The sequence below is a fragment of the Pelobates fuscus genome, chromosome 6 (assembly GCF_036172605.1).
Source record: "Pelobates fuscus isolate aPelFus1 chromosome 6, aPelFus1.pri, whole genome shotgun sequence".
In the NCBI taxonomy this organism is placed as follows: Eukaryota; Metazoa; Chordata; class Amphibia; order Anura; family Pelobatidae; genus Pelobates; species Pelobates fuscus.
The window spans coordinates 254,183,287-254,205,174 of NC_086322.1; the positions used below are offsets into that span (position 1 = coordinate 254,183,287).

At 41.8% G+C, this 21,888-nt stretch overlaps 1 protein-coding gene across 1 annotated transcript in view; it reads left to right on the top strand.

The window, feature by feature from the left end:
* The first annotated feature begins 5,302 nt into the window (after nt 1–5,302).
* The window catches only part of EPN3 (epsin 3), a 51,741-nt gene continuing 35,155 nt past the window's right edge, over nt 5,303–21,888 (top strand). The window contains exons 1-3 of the mRNA XM_063458968.1: nt 5,303–5,762; nt 9,765–10,381; nt 10,481–10,602. Coding sequence (XP_063315038.1) covers nt 9,868–10,381; nt 10,481–10,602 — 636 coding nt within the window. The 5' untranslated portion in view covers nt 5,303–5,762; nt 9,765–9,867. The remainder of the gene's footprint in view (nt 5,763–9,764; nt 10,382–10,480; nt 10,603–21,888) is intronic.

The following is a 21,888-nucleotide window of genomic DNA, read 5'->3' on the forward strand; positions in this document are numbered from 1 at the left end:
TTGTGACCACAGTTACAAACAGCCTCCAGAGATCCTGTTCTACACCAGACCAGTGGAGCCAAACTGCAGCCAGAGCCCGTCACCCTCCTCATCTGGTCTTAAGAAGGCAATCTAGTATATTATTAGTGACACTTATCTATATTTTACCTCACATTAAAGGGACACTATAGTCCCCAGAACCACTGCAGCTCAATGAAGTGGTCCCGGTGTCTATAGCCGGTCCCTGCAGGCTTTTTAATGTAAACACACACTGTGTGCAGCACTGGCGTTAATTCATATGGCAGATCATATGGGTGGGGTATTGTGATGTCACATGCGGGGGGGCGGCAATTTTTTATTTTTCTTAGGGCGGCAAAAATCCAGGCACCGGCCCTGCATACACATATGTGCTGTAAATAGGCGCCCTCTACAGGACAGGCACCTGTATGCAAGTGCCTACTATGGCTAATAGGAAATCCCTCCCTGCCTGCAGTCCTCTCTATGTTATAGGTTTCAGATAAATGGTTTGAAGGTGCAGTCCACAACATCCTTATCAGCCCTTTGATGCCAGTGGCCTAGGTGGTACTTGCCATCCTTCCCATGTCCGCTCTTTTGGTTGCTCTTCTGCAAAACATCCTGCTTGTCAGTTGTAATTTTCATTCTGTAATTAACTGTTTGCAATGATGACAGACAGTTTTGTTAATCATGGGTAAACACCCTTACCACCCTTATTTGTGTAATATGTGATCTTCATATGTAACCTGTCTTACAGGTTCTGTTCTTGTGTTTTGCATTTTGCGCAAGGCCTATTTCTCACCATCCTTTTCCTTCTGTCCAGACTGTAGAGTGACTGAAAACAGCAGCACATGTAATAGGTTACTGCACACTGCCAGCATATAAAAGTGTTTTTTTATTTTTTGTAAATTCTGAAAAATATTGATTCCTGTAACAAAATCTCTCCTAATCCAACAGCAATATGAAGTGTCATTACTTAATTACATAATTTCTATGGTCCAGATCAGTAATAAGATGTGCTGGCACTTTAAATGAGCAGATAAATGACGCAATGTAGACTTAAAATGATAGAATTATCGATTTGCTTTGCTAACCTTTGTACATGTCATCAGAATTCTTTGTTAGAAACACACTGAAACAGGGATGCCTAAATGGTAGATCCCCAGATGTTGTAGAACTGCATCTCCCATGATGCTCTGCATGCCTTAAAGGACCACTATAGTGCCAGGAAAACAAACTCGTTTTCCTGGCACTATAGTATTAATAGGTCCCACCCTCCCTCATGGCTCCCCTCCCGCCGGGCTGAAGGGAGAGGAAGGGGTTAAATCATTTACCTTTCTCCTGGGGACTCTCTTTCTCCTTCCAACCTAATTCTCAATGCTTTCCTATGGAAGGTGGCGTCTTCTCACTGTGAAAATCACAGTCAGAAGCGCGGAAGCGCCTCTAGTGGCTGTCAATGAGACCGCCACTAGAGGCTGGATTAACCCATAGGTAAACATAGCCCATAGGTAAACTGCTATGTTTACAGCAGGCAGGGTTAACCCTAGATGGACCTGGCACCCAGACCACTTCATTGAGCTGAAGTGGTCGTTTAAGACTGTGAAAACCTCATGGAAGCTTTAGTTTTAAAACATCTGGAAATGTAAAAACAAAAATCACTAAATCTGGTAGTAACATAGTATGTACTTTAACATTTTAAAAAATAAGATTCGGGCTTTAGCAGTGAGCTGTTTTGCTGACACCGATAGCGACTGTTGACTGGCTGCAGGCATACTGTGAGTTACAAGGTGCACATGCTACATTTGGCAGATGTCCCTGATTGCAAGCCGGGGTGTTTTAACAAAGATATTCACTAATTTCACAGTGGGCGAGCTGTGTTGCGTTTTTAAGTTAGAAAATAACAGCTAATGGCATTTCTTAAAAGCCCCGAAAAACTGCTTTAATTTACAGATCTGATTGGTGTTTTGAAAACAACTGTTGACTTTATTATTTACATACTTTAACAAACTAAAATGAATAAGGGGAACATAAAGAATCCAGCTGACAGATACTTTTCACCTTACAAAAATCCCCAGGCTGTCTCGTATTTACAAGTTTTGACCAGTTTGAACCTATAACATGCGGTGACCTGCTGTGTATGTTATAAGATGTCCTAATGTTTCAAAACAAACATGCTATGGTTTACTATTCTTGTCGTGGGTATAACCCTCTGTTGTGTCATGTATTATTGCATGGGTGACACATGCTATAATAAAAGCAAAAACCGGACTGACTCAATCTCCGTATACTCCAAGGAGCATACACCCAGCTCATAGTGAAACTATACAAATAATCATCTTGTTTTGGATACCTCCTCTTTTAATGCAACTTAACATAGCCATAGAATACTAGTAGCTTCTTTAAAAAAAAAATATATATATATATATACAGAGTCCAAACAAATGGCTATCTGACAATCTCTTTATTAATATGACTGTGTATAGGGCTAGAGGTCATTCTGTGAGACTTGTATAAAGGAACATTTACCTGCAGCAGAGGAAATGAACAATAACGATGAAGAATTATTTGCATAAAGACTTTGTTTTATCATATTCTGTAGAGATATTCAAAAATAGATTCTGGGGTATTGCAGGGAATATTAATTAATGTAAGTGGCAATAGTGTGTTACTCCAAGTAGATATCTGATTGACATTTTTGAATCAATTAGGAATTTGTTTGGGCACAAAAAGTTTTTGTTTTTTTGCCATCTTTTGGATCAACTGCTGAAACAGATGTGTGGACGGTTGAATTTGGTGACCTAAATTTCACCAATGTTAACCTAGATTTCACCAATGTTAACTATCCATCATAAGCCAGTAGATATTTTATGAAATTATCCATGTTTGTTTCATTTTTTTTTCATGTTTTTATGACTCTGTGTTTATTAAAAAACTAATTATGCCAACTAGCATGGCAACATTTTTAGGAGTACCTAGAGCAACAATTTACTTAATCTCATTATTATATGTTATGGATAACATTATGTCCTCGGCAGTTTAATCAGGGCCGTTCGAAGGGATTTGGGGCCCCGCAGCAAAATTGACATTTAATGTCAACTCTGACATTGATTACTCTTTGTAATCTTAATGGCTTGTTATATGAACTACTCGGACTTCTGGATTCCCTGACCTCTCAAAGGTCATGATAAAGTGGCTACACAAAACAGCTCAAAATATACCATTTTGAATATCCTGGGTCGTCTACTATTGAAAATGGTATTCTTCATGGGGGTAATTTTCTTTGTAGGCTAGCTGCCATGCTATCCCATAGGTGACATAAGCCCAGAAAATAAATTCGACAAATTTCCATGTATGAATATTGGGGCACATATTTGGCCCTGTCACTTAAAACCCTGCCCCTCCCCCTCCCTCCCCCCAAATTTCAAATTTACAAGTTAAAGGGACACTAGTCACCCAGACCACTTTAGCTCAATGAAGTGGTCTGGGTGCCAGGTCCCTCAGGTTTTAACCCTTCAGATGTTAACATAGCAGTTTCAAAGAAACTGCTATGTTTACATAGCAGGGTTAATCCAACCTCTAGTGGCTGTCTTCCTGGCAGCTGCTAGAGGCGCATTTGCGACACTGGATGCGAAATTCGCATCAAGCATGCAGAACATCCATAGGAAAGCATTGAGAAATGCTTTCCTATGGACTGTTTGAATGCGCGTGTGCGGCACTTGCAGCGCATGCGCATTCCGCTCCACTTGGGAGCTGACGTCGGCGGGGGAGGAGAGGTCACCAGCGCCGAGGGAGCCCAGCGCTGGATTAAGGTAAACTGCTTCAGGGCTTTTAACCCCTTCAGCGCCAAGGGAGAGGGACCCTGAGGTGAGGGGCACACCTAGGGCACTACAGTGTCAGGAAAACGGGTTTGTTTTCCTGACACCATAGTCATCCTTTAAATACGGGCATCTAATGTATTTTTCCATATCACTTCACACAATAACCTGGAAAACCATTATATGGTGGACACTGTTATATATGTGAGATTTTACTCTATACAAATATTAAGGCTTTATTGCAATACACACCAGGATTATGACATTTTCTGTGAAAAACACAAGTGAAAGTGTGACCACCAGCATATGTTATAAAGTGCCATCTCAAAATGCCCCATTTAAAATACCTTGCACTATCTACTTTCTATCATAGTGAGCACTTTCTTTCCTAGGATGCAATACTGTTTGAAAGGCGACATAAACACAGAAACTCAATTTGTCAAGTGTCATATATGAAAACTGAAATGAGCAGGCCCTGTACCATACCTTAAAGAAAACCATAGCTTAAAGAAAACAAAACATAAAATCAGTACATTGGTATTGTCAGGGCATTGTTTCTCATTAGTTTGTCACCTGTCTACAGATACCCGTCCTTTTAGTATGCCTTTTTGGAGCTTAGGTGGGCTGGTGAGGGGAGATAAGTACCAGCAGCCATGGTAGTTAAGTCAGCCTCCTATGTCTATAGCAATATAAACATTGCCATTTCAGAGAAAATGCAGTGTTTACATTTATGCCTAGTGCATGCGCAATAGCCTCTCAGTGCTTTCCTGTGGCAAAGTATTGGATTGACTGAGATAATCAATTCTAATGATCTCAGCCAAGGAGGCGGATCAGGGTGGGACCAGTGCCGGCGAACCAGTACAGTGCTGGAAAAGGGTGAGTTTTCTACTTATTTAAGGGGGGAAAGGGAGCTAGAGATCTAAATTGTGTTTTTAACACTAGAGGATCAGGAATACACCATGAAAAATGCCATGAAATTAAATTTCTTAATTTCTCACACTTATTTATATTTTATCCATATAAAATGAGAGTTCATATTTGATGTGAAAAGAAAGCCCTATTTGTCCTTACAATTATATATACCGTAATGTGCATGGGTCCACATAATGCTAATTATGGTTAAACAAACATATAGCTCAAATTCTTGGCACTGTAGTAGCTATGGTGCTTGGAGTGTACCTTTAATCTATAACTATTCATAGATCCAGTACATCTTTCTTTTGTTTTTGTTTTTCTATATCTTTTGATCAGTTTCTAATCACTGTGTGTGAGGATCCCCATTTCCACTCTATAATATAACTTGTGATTTGTTACTGAAATAACTGAGTGGCTGAGTTTCTTAATCTTTGTGAATTCTCCATAACTAATTATACTGTGGTTCTGAAAGAGTTAAAGAAAGGCTGGATTCTAGATTATCTAACAATCTCTAGGCAGTGACTAATATGAATAATAAAAAAATCCACACGCTAGCCCTAAGGCACACAGATACTCGGTGGAAAAGGCACAAACTGACTGATATACATATTAAAAGCAGGAAGGTACAATATAGATAAGATGGTAATATGTAAAAGAAGGACATAATCAGGACACACAAATGGGCGAGAGAGTAGAACCTTTGGTGAAACAGGAAAAGTAGTCTCAGAAGAATTGTACGCTTCTAAAGCTAAAATAAATTTCATCCTTGATTTTCTAACAGTTCTACATGAGCATATGATCTATTGCACAAGGCGTATAATTTAGAGAGCAGCATATTAACATGCCGTAGCATTATTTACAGTCATATATATATTTATAGAAGTCAATATACCAGAAAGTCGAGTTGTTTTAGCAGACATACCTACGGAGCATATTTCTCAACAAGCCAGCCTCTGGACGAGTGCTACGGATTTTTAAAGCAGGAAATATTCTTTCTTGTTGACGGAAGGATCCCCGAGTGGCAGGAGCAACTCTTATGTAAGTGAGACATTTTATTTATTTTAGCTGTGTGTATGGAATAAAGGGCATGAAACAAACTGCTTTGGATAAAGTTAGGAACAATCAGGAAACTACAGGTTGTGATTTGTGTTTGACTTTATAGTAAAACTTATGACTTATGTATGACTTGTGTTTGACTTTATAGTAAAATGTATGACTTGCGTTTACTGTTTTTTCTGTGTATAAGGGTTATTCAGTAAATTGTTGGGAGAATTGCTGTGAATTTCAAATTTAAGGATTAAGTAGCCAAATTGGAAGCACAGCTGACGACGATAATTATTCCATTATTTAAAATTACTGTGAATTCCTGCCACTTATCACCTTAGGAAATAACCCTGTCATATAAAAGTTTGATCTGATTAAGCACAGTACCACTTGTTTCATTTTACCATACGTGAAGGGGTAGGAAGATGTAGAAACTATTTCTTTTACACAGGGGGGTAACAGAGCGAAGCATTTTCAGTGTTTATTAGACGAATGGTCTGGAATAATAGTTGAACTGCTCACAGATTGCTGATATTGACACAATCTATAGTGATAATGGTTTATCAGTAAAAGAACATTGGTGCATTTCTGAAAGTCATCAAGGAGCTAGAAACACATCATTGTAACTTGGATTATGTTCCAGTTTTAAAATTGGATTTTTGAGCGGGAAGGGGTGCAGGATGATTTAGAACAGACGTCTGCAAGTTTTTTTTCCATACGAGGGCTTGCCATGTCTGGAAGATACAAGTAGCTTAAGGAAAGGAAAAGTAAAGAACCACCCTAAAACACAATAATGCAGCTTTAATATCCAGATAAGAATTACCCCTCACATTTGTTCCAAAAGGTTTAAAAAAAAAAAAGAATGGTGCTCCAGCGCAGTGCTTATGGTACTCGTCAGTACTAGGAAGCTGCGATTGACGGAGGTACCCGGTCGGGGTGCCAGGCGGTCCGTCACATTAGTGTAAGAATGGTTAAGTATTGCTGTGTCTAGTCACTGGCAGTGCAACACTTGTGACAGGTTTGCTGCACTAAATTAAAGAACATTATTTTACTAATTAGTTTTTTTTTCTCAAATTTGCACAGATTATTTGATTACCACTTCTCCAGCGTACTTCAGTGCCACTACTTGTGCTTTGCAAATTCAGTTCAGTTAGTGGCACAAGTGAACACCGCACTGTGTATAGCAGGTCTTTTTGAACTCTTTGTTGAAAGAAAATCCTTCTTTTTTTTCTGTGTTCAGTCCAGTGTGCGCAGTGTAGTGTCTCGTCCATATCCTTCTGCTTTTAAATACTCTGATCAAAGGGAATCATCAAATGCTACCACTGCCACAAGCAATTCACCAGATTATCATTGTTATCACCATCATTTCTACCACCACCACCACTCCCAATACCATTTCCATTAGCATTAGTCAACAAAGTGCTAGTACTTGTCTTGTGCCTTCTTTAACACACATCTTCAACTGCTCTCTATCTTCTGGCTTTGTCACACATCTTCAACATGCCACTGTAGTACCTATCCTGAAACAAACATCTCTTGACCCGTCCTCCCCCTCTAACTATCATCCCATATCCCTGCTCCCTTTTTCCTCAAAGCTTCTGGAAAGACTTGTCTTTATCTGTATGTCTCACTTCCTCAATTCCAACTCTCTCCTTGACGCTCTTCAATCTGGCTTCCACCCTCTCCACTCTACTGAGACTGCTCTTATCAAAGTTACTAATGACCTAATCGCAGCCTAATCCAAAGGCCACTACGCCATACTAATTCTTCTTGACCTCTCTGCTGCCTTTAACACAGTTGATTATGCTCTCCTTGTTCAAAGCCTTCAATCACTCGGTTTCTGTGACTCCTCTCGTGGTTTTCCTCTTATCTCTCCCAATGCTCATTCAGGGTCTCCTTTTCGAATGAAACCTCCTCCCCTCGTCCTGTCTCGATTGGTCCCCTTCTATTTTCTCTTTATACTGCCTCTCATGGCAAACTTATTACCTAATTTGGATTCCACTACCAGCTGTACGCTGATGACACCCAGATATATCTTTCCTCCCCGGACCTCTCCCCTACCGTCCTGCAATGTGTCACTGCTTGCCTTTCTTCCATCTCTGACTGGATGTCCTCCCGCTTTCTGAACTCAATCTCTCTAAAACTGAGCTCCTTGTCTTTCCTCTTCCTAATACTGATCCTCCTCTTTCGCTCTCCCTTCAAGTTAGTGGTATCCACATAAGTCCATCCTTGCAAGCGCGCTGTCTTGGCATCATACTTGATTCTGGCCTCACATCCAGTATGTTGCCAAATCCTGTAGATTTCATCTTAAAAACATAGCCCACATCCGCACCTTTCTTACGCAAGATGCTACCAAGGAGCTTGTTCATGCTCTAGTAATTTCCTGCATGGATTATTGTAACGCCTCTCCTAATTGGTTTTCCCAAAAGCCGTATTGCCCCACTACAGTCTGTAATGAATTCTGCCGCCAGACTGATTTTGCTCCCTTGTTGGTCTTATCACACCTCACCCCTATGTCAGTCCTTACATTGGCTTCCTGTATCCTATAGGAATCAATTCAAAGTGCTAACTCAAACCTATAAAGTACTGAACAATTCTAGCACTCTTATATCTCTTCACAGATCCATAGGTATTCCCCTTCTCGGTCTCTCAGCTCTGCGTACGGGTGTGAGCAGCAGACAGGAGAAGGTCACGGACCTTCTCCTGTCTGCTGCTCGCACCCGTACGGCCAGCTCACACTTGCAGGACTTCTTGCTGACCTTATGGATTAGCTATCATTAATTATATGTATACATGGGTTTCATTTTCTAAAACATCAAAGAAACACTATAAGGTCAGGAAAACAAACACATATTCCTGACCATATAGTGTTTAAAACACCATCTAGCCCCTTTGCCCTCTACCCCGCCCCAATATTCTAAAATCTTACCTTTATTTCAGTCTGCTGCTGTTGTCTCTGCCTCTGATCTGCCTGCTTGGCTGACATCATCAAAAGTTATGAACTGAGCCAATCATAATGCTTTTTTATAGATTTGGCTGAGCTTGTCAAGGAGGCAGATCAAGGGCAGAGCCAACACAAGCCAAACACAGCCATGGCCAATCAGCATCTCCTCATAGAGATGCATGGAATCAATAGATCTCTATGAGGAAAGTTCAGTGTCGGCATGCAGAGGGTGGAGACTCTGAATGGCAGTACTGCGCATTGTGCAGCACTGCCCAAGGAAGCACCTTTAGTCACCATCTGAGGAGTGGCCAGTGAAGGTACCCTTAGGCTGTAATGTAAACACTGCCTTTTCTCTGCCTAGACAGTGTTTACTGCAAAACGCCTGAAGGGAATGATTATATTCACCAGAACAAATTCAATAAGCTGTAGTTGTTCTGGTGACTATAAAGTCGCTTTAATGATCCATTATTAGCTTGTTTGCTTTGCTTATGCTAGAAATATGCTTAATTATGTTTACCTTTTTGTGATAATTTCATTGAACAATTTGGCAAAACACACACACACTATATATATATAAAGTAGAGGGGGTGCACTTATACATCTTCTTAACATGTTTATTCAAATCAGTCAAATAAGATCGTATACATATTTGGATTTAATTCACTGACTTAAATAAACACTTTAAAGGACCACTATAAGCACCCAGACCACTTCAGCTCAATGAAGTGGTCTGGGTGCCAGGTCCCTCTAGTTTTAACCCTGCAGCTGTAAACATAGCAGTTTCAGAGAGGGAGCCCAGCGCTGGAGAAAGGTAAGCCTTTAACCCCTTCCTCCCCCTAGAGCAAGGCGGGAGGGGGACCATGAGGAGGTGGGGGGGGGGGGAGGAACCTATTAACACTATAGTACCAGGAAAACAAGTTTGTTTTCCTGGAACTATAGTGGCCCTTTAAGAAGAAGAAGAAGACCTTGCTACTTATTAAAAAAAAGTAAAATAATGTCCCTTAATCTACTTGACAAAAATATTGATGAAATATTATACTTTTTTTATTCAGCCAAAATTAAGTTTTGAATAATACAAAGAAGAACTTCATCTCCAGATAAGAACTCCAGTCCACATTTGATCTAGTGTTATTGTTAATATCGGCAAGCTTCATCATGGCAACTTCATCTATCCGCCGACAAATGAAAAACATGGTCCATAATTACACCGAAGCTGAGGTTAAGGTACGAGAGGCTACTTCAAATGATCCATGGGGTCCTTCTACTACTCTAATGTATCAGGTAGCTCAAATGACCTACAATACAGAAACTTTTTCTGAAGTAATGATGATGGTCTGGAGAAGACTAAACGATAGTGGGAAAAAATGGCGCCATGTGTACAAAGCATTGACACTACTGGACTATCTAATCAAAAATGGATCAAACAAGGTGTATCAGGAGTGTCAGGAGAATCTCATAATGGTGCAGACACTGAAAGATTTTCAGTTCTTGGACCGCGATGGGAAAGACCAGGGAATTAACATACGAGAGAAAGCAAAACAGATTGTATCACTTTTAAAAGATGAAGAAAGGTTAAAACAGGAGAGACTTCAAGCACAGAACACAACTAGAAGAATGTCCCAAAGCCTTTCAGCAATCAGCAGCAACAAAAAGCTCCCCTGCAACCAAGGTACCTGACCATAGGGGATAATTTGTTAAATTAATACAATTTTAAATTTTCGTTGACAGTGTCATGGTTTGATGTGTTTTGTTGTGTTTTGCTTTTTAGCTCACTACAACTCTTCACCAAGGCTTCAGTCTGATCTTGAGCAAGCAAGACCACAAAGCAGTGGGGAAGAGGAGTTGCAACTACAGCTTGCCATAGCTATGAGCAAAGAGGAGTCCGAAAAGGTCAGAACTCTTCTTAAACAGTTTATGCGGTGCCTCTCATTTTCTGCTTGTACTGAAAAATTGCAGAGTACAAATTTGGGGTCCACACCTTGTCATCAATGCAAATTAACCAGCTTAATCACATAACTTTAAATAATACACATTGCTGTTGTTTGACTTTTAATCAAATCACGTGACTTATTATTATCGTCTCATTAAAGAAGTCTGGGTGCAATGTCCATGTCCCACTTAGTCCTGCAATGTAAATCGTTGCAGTTTTAGAGAAAATCAGAAAGCCACTTCCTGGAGGTGCTTTCTGGATCGTAATGGACTTTTGGTCACCTAACTGATGCTGGATGTCCTCACGCTCTGCATGAGGACATCCACCATCAGTAAAATCCTCATAGGAAAACATTGAAGCAATGCTTTCCTATGGGGAGGGTCTTATGTGCTCGCAGCACTCACCGCACATGCGCATTAGCCCACCATCAGATGACGTCAGAGAAACATAGAAACATAGAATGGAACGACAGATAAGAACCATTCGGCCCATCTAGTCAGCCCAATTTTCTAAATACTTTCATTAGTCCCTGGCCTTATCAAGTCTAGAATAGCCTTATGCCTATGTCACGCATGCTTAAGCTCCTTCACTGTGTTAACCTCTACCACTTTAGCTGGAAGGCTATTTCATACATTGACTACCCTCTCAGTAAAGTAATACCTGATATTATTTTTTTTACAAATTTGAAATTTTTTATTGTTTTGTCTGTTATAGAGAACTAGGGGATACAGAAAGGAAAAGGATGGGGGGGGAATGTTTTTTTGGTTTTATACATTCGGTGCATACAGACTGATTACACTTTTGTCGTTAACATATAATTATCAGTAGAATTAACACCTTACTATAACTGTACCCACTTGTCGTTCGTTGTGTTCGACCATTTTCATGTTGTTATAAAGACAGTGGGTGGGATACGGAATAAAGGGGGGGGGTGTGGGGGTACAGGATACATGGTGATGTTGCATATGGTAAAAATGGTACCTGTCCTCATCATATCATCTCAAAAGTTGTGGTGTCTCTGCCTCTGGGGCTATTCCGCACGAGGCCAATTGTGAGGTTGTACCAGCGTAATGAGTGTTGTATCCAGTCAAGACATATACAGTGGAACATACATAGAAAAGTTTAAAACTATTTACAAGATATGGCAAGTACTATGTTAGCGACTTTGTGTACCTGTCCCTCGTTTAATCCGTCTCGGGATGCTTGTATGTGTATCTAGGTGATTGTTCTAATGAGTAAACGGCTAATCAGTGTGGTCTTTCCCCCTATCCTGGGATTGTTGGGACTTGTAGACGGTTCACATGTCGTACATCCGTATAATTGATTGCCCTGTGTTCCTATGGGGTGTTGCGAACCGCTCGTAAGTTATATTTGTGGATATTAGATTTAGTAGTTCATCCAATGTTGGGGTCAAGCCAGATTTCCAATGTCTGGCGATTAACGTTTGTGCTGCTATCACTATTAGAAACACCAGTTTACGGACATGCTTGGGGAGATTGGGTGGTACAATGTGTAGTAAGTAGGACTCAGCTGTTAGTGGCATACGTGTTTTTGTGCTGCGTTTGATTATGTTGCTCACAGTGCTCCAGAAGGTCTGAATAAGTGGGCACCTCCACCATATATGGATTGTGTCACCGGGTGACCCCTGACATCTCCAGCATTTATTGTAAGTAGATTGGTACATTTCGGATAGTTTGTCGGGTGTTAAATACCATCTGCATAGTATCTTCCTCGAAGTCTCGAGGTGTGAGGCGCACATCGATGAACCCCTGTATGCAGTGAAGGCTTTGTCCCACTCATGGGACGACAGTTCCCTTCCCAAGTCTTTATGCCATTCCTTCTGGAAATTCCAGAGTTGTGTTCGAGGTTCCCCAGTGATAGTGTTGTAGCAAAATGAAAGGGTCCTCTTTTGAAGCTGGGGGCTAGTGCATTTGCATTCAAAATGTGTCATGAGCCCTGCCTTTTCTCCCCCTAATGTTCTTATACATTCGTTTCTGACTGTGTGGGACAGTTGAATGTACGAGAAGTGAGCCTTTTGTGATATCTCGAATTGGGCTTTCAGGTCTGTGAAGCTCCGTAGAGCACCCTGGTGAGTAAGTTGGTGTAAATGAGTTGCGTTATGGGAAGCCAATATCTTGCAGTCGAAGGACTGGTTTAGGGCATGTAATGTTTTCAGCGGGGTTGCTGGTGACCACTTAGCTGGTGAGCACACCCTATGCCTATTTCTATCCCACATTGAGAGCATGAGTCTGGTAGTCGATAAAATCTTGGGAGATAAGGGTCTGGTCTCTTTGGGGGCCCACAGGAGGTGTGTCAGGTGTCTCCCCTCTAATCTGGAGGACTCCAGTGTCACCCATTGTGGTGTCTGTGGTTGGGCGTGGCAACTGATAATGTTAGCTAGGTGAGTGGCTCTGTAATATTCCCTTATGTCTGGGAAGCCTATTCCTCCGCATCTCACTGTGCGTGAGAGGAGACTCCAGGGAACCCTGGGTTTCTTGCGTTGCCAGCTAAATTGTAGTAGCGTCGTCTGTATGGATTTGAGAAATTTAGCGGGGACGTTAATTGGTAGTGTGCGAAAGAGATATAAGAGTTTTGGCAAAATCATCATTTTGATGGCTGTGCATCTGCCTATCCAGGACATAAATGTACCTTCCCATTTCTTTAGAGTGTTTATTATGTCCGTGTGTAATTTTTGGTAATTCATGTTAAACAGAGCCCTGTGTGTGCTGGTTAGTTTGATCCCCAAAAAGGTGAGGTAGTCCTGTCTCCAGTCATAGTTGAACGCCATCTTCATAATAGTTTGTATGTCACAGCTCAGTACTTGGGTCATGGCAGAGTCATGCATCAGACAGCCATCAATTCTCGAATATGTGTTGTGCAGTTTTGAGTGGTGCGTGTATGTTTTGTCTTTCGGGTGAAGGGCTCTCCACACATCTCGGAGCCCGAAGGTGGCCAGCAGTGTCCTTAGAGCCTTGCTGTGTTTTTTGAGGGTGTTATAATGAGAGGTGGTGGGCGGTCTGGTGGAGTCCATTATAGGGTCTAGGACATGGTTGAGGTCTCCACTGACCACTAATGTGCCTTTCCTTACTTTATCTGTTTTCACTAGAACTCCATGGAGGAAGTTCCTCTGGTTGACGTTCGGGGAGTATATATTTACCAATGTGTATTCTAGGTCATTTATAGTGCACTGCCAAATAATGTAACGGCCTCTTGGGTCTATGATGTGGGCATTTGTTGTCACTGTGAGGTCCTTGCTGAGGAGGATCGACACCCCTCTGGATTTTTGTGGGGTCGTGGCATGGATCTGGTGGGGGTATGACCTGACGCCTATTGGTGGGTAGGCGTCCGTTCTGAAGTGTGTTTCTTGTAGATATATAATGTCTGCTTGCGTTTTTCTGAGTTCCCTTTCTAGGGCGTGACGTTTAAAGGGTATATTGAGTCCCTGTACATTGTGGGAGTAGAGTTTTAGACTGAATGTAAAGGGTGAATAACTCTTTGTACCCTTGTGATGTGTCTTGTAGGTGGGCCGTGGAGGGCCTGGATAGGGCGTAACTTGTGTTGGCAAAGAAACTCGCCCCTTGGAGAGCTTATGGCTTCGGCGGTCCCCTCCCAATCCCCATTGCCTAGTTGTGAGTGAGTGGTCTCGTCAGCGAAGAGTGTCTTAAGTGTGCTCTTGCTATGGTGTTTGTATAAAATTCCGTGTGTAAACATAGACATTGCCAAAGTAAAAAACCAATAACATATATACATAAACATAAATACAACAACAACATCTTCCCCCGCATATTGCCCTAGAGGGGTTTTGTCAAGTTAGTCTACCCTGCTAGTTTATCCCACTAGCTGTGCCCTCCTCGGGGGTGAATGGGACCAGGTCTGAGCCCACGGACACCCAGGTGACCGCGGACCCCCTGCCTCCGGCTCTTACAGTTGTCACCTGTCATTTAAAAAGGTGAAGTGATACTAAAGCCCCTACATTACTTGGGACATGGATACAATTCTTGAGATGGCCTATTGCCCTCTTGTCTGTTTCGTTGCCATTATGGAGCGTCTCCTGAGTGGATTGGGAGCTACATCGTTACTTGGGGGGGGTGTATCTAAGGCAGCTGTGTCCTACAGGGGTTGTGCAATCCCATATTTTGGCTCAGCTCCTACACCCTCTGCTTACCCTCGTCACAATTCCTCCCGCCTTCTACCCTCTCCTGTGGTGAGGCTCCTTACGATCTTTAATTAAGCAGCATAAAACATACCCTGAAACTTAAGAGAGGTATATTACTCAAGTTAAGACGGAGTCCTGTGAGTGGTATAACCCATAAGTCCAAAAGGGTCATCCGTGTCTTTTGTTGACCGTGTGTTATCTCAAGTGACAGGGTCTGGCGACATCCGAATGGTACCGATGTACTGCCAATCAGCCAATTTCATTATTTGTTCGAATGCGTTCTCCCTGTTTTGGATTGCTTGGCCGCTTTCAAATCCGGCTGGATCTCTGCGGGTCTGGTGTGCTTCTCATTCGTGGTGGATGTGTGGAAGCCCCAGCTTCTCAATAGTTACATAGTTACATAGTTACATAGTTAGATAGCTGAAAAGAGACTTGCGTCCATCAAGTTCAGCCTTCCTCACACCTGTTTTTTGCTGTTGATCCAAAAGGAAAAAAAACAAAACAAAAAAAAAAAAAAAAAAAAAAGGGGGGTGCCCGCTGCTACATCCATGGCTGTATGCGTCTTCCCATCTTTTGATATTAGCAGTTTAATGGGCAAACCCCATCGGTACGGAATGTTTCTGTTCCTTAATTCCGAGGTTATTACCTTGAAGTCTCGTCTCCGTCGTAGTGTATCTGCAGAGAGGTCCGCGTACACTTGTATCAATCTGTATTGTTCTGGCAGGTCTTGTGATGGACGTTTGGACCGGGGGATGACTTCTTTCACATGGTAGTAATGTACCTTAGTGAGCACATCTCTAGCTGTAGAAGCAGGAAGGTGTTGTGGTTTCGCCACCCTATGAGCCCTGTCCAGGAGCAGCATTTGGGCGGGATATCAGAGGCCAAAGCGTGGTATAAGCCCGTTAGGTAAGCCACTAGGTCTGCCGCTTGTACGTCTTCAGAGATCCCTCTAACTCTCAGGTTCTGGCGTCGGGATCTGTCTTCCAAATCTATGGATTTCAGCTCTTGTTTTGTTAACCGCTCTTCCATTTCTTCCACGCGCTGTGCCATGCTGTTGTGTGCTGCAGCGTAGTCGGCCATCTCATTTTCTATGTGAGCCGTGCGGTTGCCGAGATCCTGAATGTCCCTCCTGAGATCCGCTATAGCGGATTGTACCGTGGCTTGTATCTTGAGTGCCATCTCATCAAGCATTCGTTGGAACTGTCCTCCCTGAATTTGGAGAGTGTCCTGTGGGGACTGTGGACGTGACAGGTCCCTGTCGTCTCCACTATCGTCGCCATCTTGTTGTGCTTGTGCAGGTGCTTTCTGGCCCGCTGGTTTCGCTGCGAAAAAGGAGTGTTTCTCCCTTGTTTCCGCCGCTTTTCTTGCTCCTCTCTGTGCCATATCGGTAATACGGGCTTTGAGTACTCTTTCTGTGCTGGAAAATTGCTGTAAGCATTGCTTAGGCAGCCGTTAGCCGGGGAGCTCTGTCCCTACACGTACATGCAGCTCGAGCACAGGCTCCGCCCGCTACCTGATATTATTTTTAAACCTTTGCCCCTCATTTTAGACTGTCCTCTTGTTGTGGTAGTTTTTCTTATTTTAAATATGGTCTCCTACTTTACTTTGTTGATTCCCTTTATGTATTTAACCCCTTAAGGACACATGACATGTGTGACATGTCATGATTCCCTTTTATTCCAGAAGTTTGGTCCTTAAGGGGTTAAATGTTTCTATCATATCCCCCCTGTCTTGTCTTTCCTCCAAGCTATACATGTTAAGATCCTTTTACCTTTCCTGGTACGTTTATCCTGCAATCCATGAACCAGTTTAGTAGCCCTTCTCTGAACTCTCTCTAAAATATCAATATCCTTCTGAAGATACGGTCTCCAGTACTGCATACAATATTCCAAGTGAGGTCTCATCAGTGTTCTGTACAATGGCATGAGCACTTCCCTCTTTCTACTGCTAATACCTCTCCCTATAAAACCAAGCATTCTGCTAGCATTTCCCGCTGCTCTATTACACTGCCTGCCTACTTTTAAGTCATCTGAAATTATTACCCCTAAATCCCTTTCCTCAGATGTTGAAGTTAGGACATGCGTTTATCCACATTAAATGCCAGCTGCCACAACTCTGACCATTTTTCTAGTTTACCTAAATCATTCACCATTTGGCTTATCCCTCCTGGAACATCAACCCTGTTACATATCTTAGTATCATCAGCAAAAATACATACCTTACCATCAAGACCTTCTGCAATATCACTAATAAAAATATTAAAGAGAATGGGTCCAAGTACAGATCCCTGAGGTACCCCACTGGTGACAAGCCCAAGCTTCGAATATACTCCATTGACTACAACCCTCTGTTGCCTGTCACTCAACCACTGCCTTACCCATTCAACAATATTGGAATCCAAACTTAAAGATTGCAGTTTATTGATAAGCCTTCTATGTGCAACAGTGTCAAAAGCCTTACTGAAATCTAGGTAATGTGAGGGAGGGCACTATAGTGTTTGAAAAAGGAATTGTATTTCAAACACTATAAAATTCCTTAATTTTCATTAAATGTATAGCATTGGAAGAGTGTGGGATCGTGATAGAGTTGGAGGTAGCAGAAGGACATTTTGAGCAGAATACCAGTACTTATTTGTCTTTCTGTAACTGTGTGTGTATAACTGCCTATAGCTGTGTGTGTGACTGTCTGCTTGTAACTGTTTGTGTGTCTGCCTGTAACTGTGTGTGTATGTGTGTGTGACTGTCTGCTTGTAAATGTGTGTGTGATTGTCTGCCTGTGTGTGTGTGTGTGTGTGTGTGTGTGTGTGTGTGATTGTCTGCCTGTGTGTGTGACTGTCTGAGGTTTTACTTTTCCACATTCTATGACAACAGCAGAGCCACCTGCATTACTACTGAAATACCACAGGGCCATTCTAGTCATCTTTCTTTTGGCTGTGTCCCTCAAAAGTTGCCATGTGGGTAATCTAGCTTTGCCTCACTACATTCTATTTCTGCTTTCTGTTCCAATTTCCTCTTAGTTTTAAAAGCAAAACTAAAAATATCCTTACTTGTAAAACATATATGTGATCCACATGTATATGGTCACTTTAATTGGTGTATGTCCGATACTGCACCGATATCAATATAATCTTTTTTCATAGAAATGGACTTCTCAGTCCTCACTATTAGTGGTGATCACTCAATAGCGTTTATATCATGCTATTTTGTAGGTATTATATTCTTGTATACTTCACAGGGCTATATGCCCTTTCACTATACTGCACAGATAACTCTCTGTCAAATCCGAGCTGTTCCACTATTACTATACACTTGCTCGGGTTTAGTTTACCCGTTTCCTAGCAACCACGTCATAGTAATGGCCGCGCCCATACGTCACGCGTCACGCGTCACATGACGCTCCACTTGCACTTCCGGGTTCGGACTAATGGAAACCGGTGTACACTGTTTGATTGGTGAGTAACTCCTCCTATGTTGCCTATATATTTGTGTTTTATATGTTGGTATACTGATCTTGAAGAAGACCTGAAGAGGTCGAAACGTCGATCAGATGTATGTTACCTGTTATTAAATAATATCGATTTTTTTCTACAAAGACCTGAGAGTGCATCTCTTTCCTTCTTGCTATACATACCCAGCGTGGTATTGCACCAAGGCATTTTTCTATTTATTCATTGAAAGGGCGAGAGCCACTACACTTTTATATATATATATATATATATATATATATATATATATATATATATATATACATATATACACTATTAATGGATACCCCCTGTGCATACCCCCTCCTATGCATATTTCAACCCATAAGGCTTCCACATCCTCGCCTGTATGCTCATATACAATTTCTTTAGCACTTGGCTTAAAATCAGATTTAATATTAAGACATGCCCTGCCCGCTTTTGTATTTGTTTTATCCTTTCCAAATAATGTATATCCAATTAAATGAATGGCCCAATCAATTGTTTCATCTCACCAATTCTCAGGAAGTAATTATGTCATATGTCAATATCTCAAAGTCCCCATTTTCCTACTCAAACTGCTTACATTAGCGGACATACATTTAAAGTTACCATTTGTTTGTTGAACATTATTTGAACAACATGTAATTAATACCTTATTGCTCTGTCTGCTAATCTTACCACCCCTTCATCTCCACCCTACTTGACTTAAGCTGAATTGCCTCTTCTTTCTATACTCTCTGCCACATTTACCCTTTTTTGGCAGTCCCACTCGACTCATAGTATAAAAGCCTCCTCCAACCTTCTAGCTATCCTGCCCCTCAGCCAGTGCTTTATTTAGCCCAAGGCAAACTAGGCATTTGCCTTGGACGGCACAAAAAATGCGACCCCAAAACGCATGCTTGGAAGTCCCCAGTGCTCTCTCCTGTTATAGCGGGATCCAAGAGTTGGCCTACTGAACAACTTATGCATGTGGCTGTGTACGCATCAGAGGCACTGAGGGAGCTATGATTTTCCTGCTCTGCTCCCTCACGCGACGTTTGTTGATGCCGCAGAAGCCGAAATATTACGTAATTCCGGCTCCCGGCATCAGTAGATGGCCCAGAACAGGAAGATCACAGCTCCCTCCTCGCCTCTGAAAGCCGCCCGACCTCACAGCAGGCCCACTGGACCCCAACGACAGGTCCACGCCAGCTCTCGAAAGGTAGGGAGGCTTGGTGGAAAAATGTATAATAATATGTGAGTGTGTGTGAGAGAATGTTTATTTGTCTGTCTGTGTGTGTTTGAGTGTATGTGTGTCTGTGAGTGTGTGTATGTGTGTGTCCGTGAGTGTGTATGTTTGTGTTTGTCTGTCAAATTGGTGAGAGTATGTTTATCATTGAGTCTGTGTGTGACTATCAGTGTGTGTCTGTCAATAGAAACATAGAATGTGATGGCAGATAAGAACAGTTTAGCCCATCTAGTCTGCCCAATTTTCTAAATACTATTATTAGTCACTCGCCTTATCTTAAGTCAGGGGTAGCCTTATGCCTATCCCACACATGCTTAAACTTCCTCTCTGTGTTAACCTCAACCACTTGAGCTGGAAGGCAATTCCATGCATCCACTACCCTCTCTGCAAAGTAATACTTCCTGAAATTATTTTTAAACCTTTGCCCCTCTAATTTTAGATTATGTCCTCTTGTTGTGGTAGTTTTTCTTCTTTTAAATATAGTTTTCTCCTTTACTGTGTTGATTCCCTTTATGTATTGAAATGTTTCTATCACACCCCCCGTCTTGTCTTTCCTCCAAGCTATACATGTTAATGAGTATCTGTCAGTGTTTGTGTGTCTGTCAGTGTGTCAGTGAGCGTGTGTATCTGTCAATAAATGAGTGTGTGTCAGTGAATGTGTGTGTCAAATCAATGAGAGTCTGTATATGTCAGTGACGTCTGTGTGTTTGTCATTGAGTGTGTGCGTCTGTCAGTGTGTATCTGCCAGTGTGTGTCTGTAAGAGTGTTTATAACAGTGAGTGCATGTGTATCTGAGAGTGTGTTCTTGCCAGTGGGGGTCTGTCAGTGAACGTATGTGTTGGTTTAACAGTGTGAGACAATGACTCTCTATCAGTGAGTGTTTGTGTATCAGAGAGTGTGTTTGTGTCAGTGTGTGTCAGTGAACGTGTGTGTTGGTTAAACAATGTGTGAGACAATGACTGTCTTTCAATGAGTGTATCAGTGAGGGCATGTTGTCTGTCATTGGACATGTGCGTTGGTTAAACAGTGTGTCAATAAGTGCGTGTGTCTGTCAGTGAGAGTGTGTGTGCTTAAAAGGATTAGGTGTGAAGAGGTGGAGTTTTAAGAGGAAAAGGTGAAGCCTATAGTTGAAGGGGTGGATCTTAATCAGGAAGAGGTGCGGCCTTGACAAGAAGGGATGGGGTAAATTTAGGTTAGGGGGGCACCTCTAATGCCTGGGGCAGCACAAAACCAAATTACACAACTACCCCCAGCATATAAATCTCTCTTTCATGTTGGTGCAATTCATCTCGGATATGAAAATTGTGCCCAAGTCCAAAATCGTCCCAGTGCTCTAAAAACCCCAAACCCTCCTTCCTCAAAACTTCAGCTCTCTAATCTCCTGCTGCCTTTCCACTGTAGAGCGCGGCACAGGTAATCTCACAAAATACATCCTTGGCAGTCCAGTTCTTGCTACCTAATTCCCTGAACGCATTTTTTAAGGTCCTCCAAGTTCCTCTAACTTTGTCATTGGTACCAATATGAACCGTGACTGCTGGGTCATTCCTAGCTCCTCCCAATAAACCATTCATTCTGTCAGCAACATGCCTAACCTGAGCACCCAGGAGACAGCAAACTGACAGGTTGATGTGATCAGAGCGGCATATTACTCTGTCTTCTCTTTAAATAATAGTATCCCCTGTCTGTTTCGGTGATACTTCAATTTTGATAGTTATGGCTCGCTTCAGGTATGATGTGGACCTTTACCGACAAAAGGTCACTCCGGGTCATTCTAAGCTTAGCGTGTCTTTATGCAATCTATAGCTATATACGGAGTAGACCCTTCCGTTCCCAAATTACTTATAAATACTGTTTTCTTTAACCATTCTAGATGATAATTACCACTAGAATAATTCAGTGTCGGAAAACCCAAACGGCACTGTAATAATATTGTAATAAATGAAACAATGACTCAAATAAATATAAGATAAAAGTGTATTGGATGAATGTAACAGAATGCGAAAATAGTCAGTAAATAATTAATCTTACCAAAGTTTAGTGGCTTACAGCATGTATGATGTCCGTGTGCAAGTGAGAATTTGAATGTATGCCTGAGTGAATGAATGTTAAAGAATGACAACGTCCTATCCTTTCTCCTTCGGTTAAATAGGCATTTTGTCCTCTATAAAGCAGCCCCCACCTGTGTGATTTTCCCAAAAAGGTTTTCTAACTTGTTACATGATGTAATGTATTGCATATCTAAGTTTGGGATATTCCCTAAATGGCTCGAGCTTGTAGTTAGCTTACGAAGTGTTTTTGTATACATTTAACTGACAGCACATGTGTTTGTGGAATATTCTCTAGAAGGCTCTTGCCTGTAATTAGCTTACGAGTTTTGTATACATTTGACTGACAGC